Source organism: Lissotriton vulgaris, unplaced genomic scaffold (assembly GCF_964263255.1).
Source record: "Lissotriton vulgaris unplaced genomic scaffold, aLisVul1.2 SCAFFOLD_4372, whole genome shotgun sequence".
NCBI lineage: Eukaryota > Metazoa > Chordata > Amphibia > Caudata > Salamandridae > Lissotriton > Lissotriton vulgaris.
Genome location: NW_028249395.1, coordinates 161,165 through 167,099, shown reverse-complemented (window position 1 = coordinate 167,099; position 5,935 = coordinate 161,165). Strand labels below are relative to the sequence as shown.

At 52.3% G+C, this 5,935-nt stretch overlaps 1 protein-coding gene across 2 annotated transcripts; it reads left to right on the top strand.

Annotated features, from left to right (window-relative positions):
* Window positions 1-692: 692 nt before the first annotated feature.
* Window positions 693-5,703, top strand: LOC147663578 (uncharacterized). Of its 2 annotated transcripts, XM_086950348.1 has the most exons (3): window positions 693-818; window positions 1,009-1,532; window positions 4,669-5,703. In XM_086950348.1, the coding sequence occupies exons 2-3, from the start codon at window positions 1,052-1,054 to the stop codon at window positions 5,667-5,669; spliced, it is 1,482 nt and encodes a 493-aa protein (XP_086806474.1). In that variant the 5' UTR covers window positions 693-818; window positions 1,009-1,051; the 3' UTR covers window positions 5,670-5,703. The 2 variants fall into 2 exon arrangements, with proteins under 2 accessions (XP_086806474.1, XP_086806475.1); XM_086950349.1 differs by lacking the exon at window positions 693-818 and having other exon boundaries at window positions 960-1,532.
* Window positions 5,704-5,935: the final 232 nt, after the last annotated feature.

Below are 5,935 nucleotides of genomic sequence, written 5' to 3'. Positions count from 1 at the left end.
GGTACAGGCTGGCGTACGGGCAAAGTGAGTTCAGTTTCAGGAGGTAGGCTCAGGTTACACGCTAGGGGGCATATCTCACATCCTAGTGCCCCTCCACGTTGGGGGACATATCTCACATCCTAGCGACCTTTCATTACTGGCACTTTGCAGCAGTGGTAAGACATCGTAGAGTCTCTCGTTGCTCAGATGGGCGGAATGTCTGAGTTATAGGTTCCCACGTCTGCATTGCGAGTTGAAGCAGTATAATGCGTGGCTTATGGTGGTTGAAATGTCACGGTAATGACGCTGAAAGTATGAGTAGGTCACACAAGGGGAAGGGGTCAAGGCGAAGGGGTGCAGTAAAGGAAGAACACTGCAATAAAAGGGGGGGGGACCAGGAGGGGAGTCGGTATTCGGCGCTGGGGAGAGCGGGCAAGGCTAAGGCCGGGGGTTTGGGGTGGGGGGCGAGTTGGGAGAGTGGTGAACTCCTAACGCCTCCCGCCCCCTTCCCCAGTGCGCCTCCACCAGGGCCGGCAGGGGTAGGGGGGGGCAGGGGGGCAGGGAGAAGGATGATAGGGGGTTAAGGGCGTGTCATAGACAGACGGAGAGGCTGCCGCACGGAAAAAGGGGTGAAGGGCAGGAGGTAGGCGAGGGCAGCTATATACAAGGGTGTCCAATGATGAGAACTAACATGTGGTTTCTTTTATAGAGTGAATACGGTTCGAATACAGTGGACAGTGAAGGACAGAGCAACGAACAGAGTGGGGCCAATAGTGGCGGAGGTCACTGACTGGGCAAAGGGTCAGGAACGAGCACAAGGGGTCGTGACGTGACGGAAGGTGAGTAAAGGGACAAGGGGGCGCTGCGAGGCAAAGTCGTGGAACACCGCGGGGGGGCCAGAGGACAGCACAGCAAGGCCGGGGCACCGCAGGGGTCGGGGCGGCACAACTAGTGGGCTAAAGGAGTTCGCACGCGGAAAAGACACTGACAACAGCTGCTTGCAAGGTTAACACAGTTTTTCAATTTTAGGTCAGCAACGCGAACGGGATTGTTCCAGGCACACCGGATAAGGATGGGAGAGGAGGGGATGTTTCACGGCGGTGCATTGGAACTAGCAGCAAACGAGGAGGCTGGACCTAGCGGGGTGGTCCCGGGAATGGAATACAACAGCGGCCAGGATGCTCAACAGATGTGGGCCACTTTTGCATCAATAGCAAAGGCAAAGAATTGGGAAGGTTGGGAGCTGGCAATGGCTCAAATGCAAGGACAGGCCCCAGAAGGCGGTGGACAATGCAAGGACGTGGAGGGGTTGCAAGGGGACCTTTTTCCTATTAATGGGCATACCTATGCAGCGACACGAGGGGAAAAACGGGGTATGGAAAAGAAGGCGAGGGGGCGTGGTGGAGCGGTCGCAGGAGCCAAAAAGGCAAGGTTACACACAGAGGACATAACAGCAACAGCATTTATGGGTGATGATGCACAAGGTGCGGCACATTTGCGCAAAGACCAGTCGAGTAAACAAGGGGCATTAACAGCTGAAAGTGGTTCCTTAGGTGAGTTGTCAGAAGTCATTAGAAAACTGTTGGATAATTGGCATAAGCCTATTGGTACAAAGAAGGGGGAGGTGGTGGTGGTTGATGAAGAAACAACGAAGGGCGGGTCACAGGAGGGTTCCCCAATGCCAGTCTGGGAGGGAGGGAGCAGGGAACAGGGGGGCGAGGTAGGGGGGGGGAGGAGAGGAGCGGCTCAGGCGCTAAAGAGTAGCACCACGATCCTGGGAAGGGATCCCTTGTCAAAGCCATCACAAGATAATGACAGAAATACAACGCTGCCAAGGAAGGTAGGGCTAGGGGGGCTGAACGGGCCACGGTCAGAAGCATGGCACATACCTCTGGAGGTTAAAGAGAGAGTTTGGAGGAGAGAGTTCATTGATATTTTCACACTACTGGAGCATGTGCGCAGGGGGGTAGACACGCTACGGGTTGCTGGACCCGGCAAGGAAGGGAAGGATAGGAAGAGGATCAGGCCGGAGGAGAACATTAACAACTGGTTAGACGCATTTGCACTGCTAGCAGCAATAATGTTAGAGAAGTTCCCTGAGCAAGGTCCAGCGTTGAATAGATACAACCAAGCCATCCTGGACAGGTTCAGGCGATACGGAGGCATGGGATGGCTGCAATATGACCTCAACTTCCGCCAACGCATGGAGGAATCACCTGCTATTTCATGGGATGAAAGAGAGGCTAAGGAATGGATGGAACAGATGGGGTCCAAAGCAGGTTATGGTATAGGTTTGGCGGGCGCAGACAATGGTGTACAGCACTGGGGCGCAACGTCGGCGGGACAGGGTTGGCCGGCTAACAATACACAGGCGCATTCGCGGGTGAGTGCGCAGTATGGGTTGGGTCAACAAGTAGGGGCAGGATTCACACAGCAGCAAATAGGACAGGTGCAGTTTCAGCAGGGGGTAGCATACGCGGGCAATGGATCAATGGTGGGGTCCCAGCATCAAGGTGCGGTAGTTGGGGCATGTCAACAGGCCCCTCTGGGTGGCGGGGGGGCAGCAATATACATGGACAGGTCCCATGCAGCATCAGGCAAGTGGAGGACAGACGCTGCAACAGCAATTGGGACCAATAGGGCAACAGTTCACACAAGTGGGGCCTGACCAGCAGGCGGGTACCGGTAGTGCAGCGTCCACAATGCAGGCGGGGGGGCAGCTACAACAAGGCAGCAATGGGCTCGCAAATGGGCAATTCAACGCGGGCAGGGGCCAGCAGCCGCTGAGGGCGGTAGGCTTCCCAGTGGGCGCAGGGCAGACAACGGCAGGGCATCAAGGGGAGCAGAGTCAAAACTACATGAGGACAGTGGATAATTCATCAGGGTCAGGGATAGGACAGGGACAGATGATGGGTAGGCAGCAACAGCCCCAACAGGAGCAGCAGCAGGCATTTCGAGGGCCAAAGGGGGCAGATGATTTCAAACAGCCGATGCAACGTAAACAGAGGGATAATACATGTCGGCTGTTCAACGCTGGCAATTGCACCTGGGGGGTACAATGCAGATTTCGGCATGGGTGCTCCCAGTGTGGCGGAGACCATCCCGCTGTGGCATGCAAAACAATCGTTAGAGATGCAGCGGGCGCCACCCTCATGGGCTAGCCATAGTCTGGGCCAGGTTACAAAAGGCCCATCCCCAATAAATTTTGAATTGCTGGCAACACTTTTAAATGGATACCCAAAGATTGAGGAGAGGGAGCTACTGTTTTGGGGTTTCAAGGAAGGGTTCAAAATACCTTACAGTGGTCCTTTAGTGGGCAGATCATCTAAGAACCTCCGATCAGCGGAGGAGCTTCCGGAAGTGGTTGCAGAAAAAATACAAAAGGAGCTGCAGCTAGGGAGAATAGCAGGCCCTTTTGACACCGCCCCTTTAAGGAACTTCATTATTTCTCCGCTAGGTATTGTTCCAAAAAAGGAAGCAGGCAAATACAGAATGATTCACCACCTCTCTTATCCCAAAGGTAACTCAGTAAATGACTGGCTAAGCCAGGATATTTGCACGGTCTCCTATGCAACATTTGACGAAGCCATCGAGTTAGTCAGGCAGGCGGGGAAGGGAGCCCTCATGGCAAAAGCGGATATTGAGGCAGCTTTCAGGCTGTTACCAGTGCATCCAGACAGCTTTCATTTGCTGGGGTTCCAATTCAAGGATAGGTTGTATTATGACAAGTGTATGCCCATGGGTTGTTCGGTTTCCTGCGCTTACTTTGAGGCATTTAGTTCCTTTTTAGAGTGGGCCACGAACAAAGTCCAGCCAGTGGGTGGCAAGCTCCATTATCTGGATGACTTTCTGTTTGCAGGTGAGGCCGACTCACCCGAATGTGCTCAGGCGTTGGAGGCCTTCAAGGTCGTATCACAGGGCTTGGGAGTTCCATTAGCAGCAGACAAAACTGAAGGTCCCACAACTAAGTTAACATTCTTGGGGATAGAGTTGGATTCGGAGGGAGGGGAGTCACGCCTCCCAGTGGGGAAAGTACAGGACTTTGCAGCAGCTATCAACAAGGTATTGGCAAAGGAGAAGGCAACGTTGAAAGACGTCCAAGAGTTAATGGGCAAGCTCAATTTTGCATCCAGGGTCATTCCGGTTGGGAGAGTTTTTTCAAGAAGGCTGGCGGGGGCCACAGCAGGCATGACTCAGAAACATCATTTTATCAGGTTAAAGAAGGGGCTGAAGGAAGATTTGCAGATGTGGCTGTCTTTTCTCCAAAGTTTTAATGGGGTCAGGATATGGCCGTCGCTATGGACGGCGGATGAGAGGGCGCAACTGTACACAGATGCCTCCAGGCAAGGAGGTTTTGGGGCAATATTGGGGTCTGCGTGGTGTGCCAAAAGGTGGCCAACTGCCTGGCGACGATGTGGCTTCACCAACAATATCACAGCATTAGAACTCTTTCCCATTGTAGTGGCATTGTCATTATGGTCAGACACCTTGGCTAACAAGAATTTGGTCATCAGGTCGGACAACATGGCAGCCGTCCATGCAATTAATAATCAGGCGGCGTCATGTCACGTAATATTGGGCTTATTAAGGCAGTTAGTGAGCAAATGTCTCCAGTATAATATTCAGATAACAGCTAAGCATGTGCCAGGTTTTCAGAACAAGGCAGCTGATGCTCTTTCTCGCTTGCAGTGGGAAAGATTCCGTACAGAATGGCCAGAGGCGCAGCAAGAAATGACTCCCTTCAAAGAGGATTACTGGAGAATAATGCATTAGAACAGGAACTACAGAATATGGCTGAAGAGGCTTTAGCGGTGGGAACAAGACACCGGTATCGGCGCTGTGTGGACACTTTCCAAAACATGACGCCGGAGGTTTCCATGCTTCCGGACAATGTGCAGCAACTGGGGATGCGGGTCAAAAAGTTTGTGGTGTGGGCCAAGAGGGCAGGAAAATCCAGATCATGGGTGGGGGAGCACCTCGCAGCAATAGCATACTATTCAAAGATAAGGGGTTTGGAGGATCCGACTAAGGGTTTTGTGCTTAGGGCAGCATTGAAAGGATGGGCCAAAAAGGAAGGCAAGAAGCAGGACAGCAGGTCCCCGATTGATTTTAACACACTAAAAATTTTAATGGACAACATCCCTAGGGTGTGTTACTCGGAGTATGAGAGTAAGTTGTTCAGACTAACATTTTCTCTGGCCTTTTTTGGGGCCTTTCGCATTAGTGAACTAATAGCCAGGGCGAAAGGGGACAAAAGCAACAGGGCCCTGTTAGTGAAGGACATATCCATAGGCACACACCAGGTGTCCCTTCTGGTGCGACAATCTAAGACAGATCAGGTGGGAAGGGGACAGTGCATCACACTGAACAGGATGGAGGGGCACAGCTCATATTGCCCAGTGACGCTTTTAACAGGGTACTTGCAGGAGCGGGAAGGTGCTGATAGGAACAGCTACCTCCTCACTCACAGGGATGGGACTCCGTTAACACTTTATCAGTTTAAAAGGGTGTTAGCAGCAACGGTGCAAATATCCGGGCTCCAAAGGTGTCACTACACTACACATTCATTTCGCATTGGGGCAGCCACCACAGCCTTCCAGGAGGGCATGTCTGCGGAAGGAATAAAACAGATAGGCAGATGGGAATCGGACAGGTTTAAGGGGTACATTCGCCCAACAGCAGACAGATAAGGAAATTGGAAAGACATGTGTTGCGGCTATTCAATTGGGGATCTGATATACATGCTGTACAGCAAGGTTTATGTATAATAAAAGGATGATGGGTGACGTGTACTGAACATTTCCGTGCTTCTGTTCTAATTCACAGAATACAAAACAGTGTGGGTCATCGGACACTCATACGTGTCCAGGGCGGCTAACAGAGCTCACTGCCTTGGGTGGAATGCTACGTTCCCATTTCAACGGACAAGGGTGCAATGGTTCGGAAAAGAGGACTT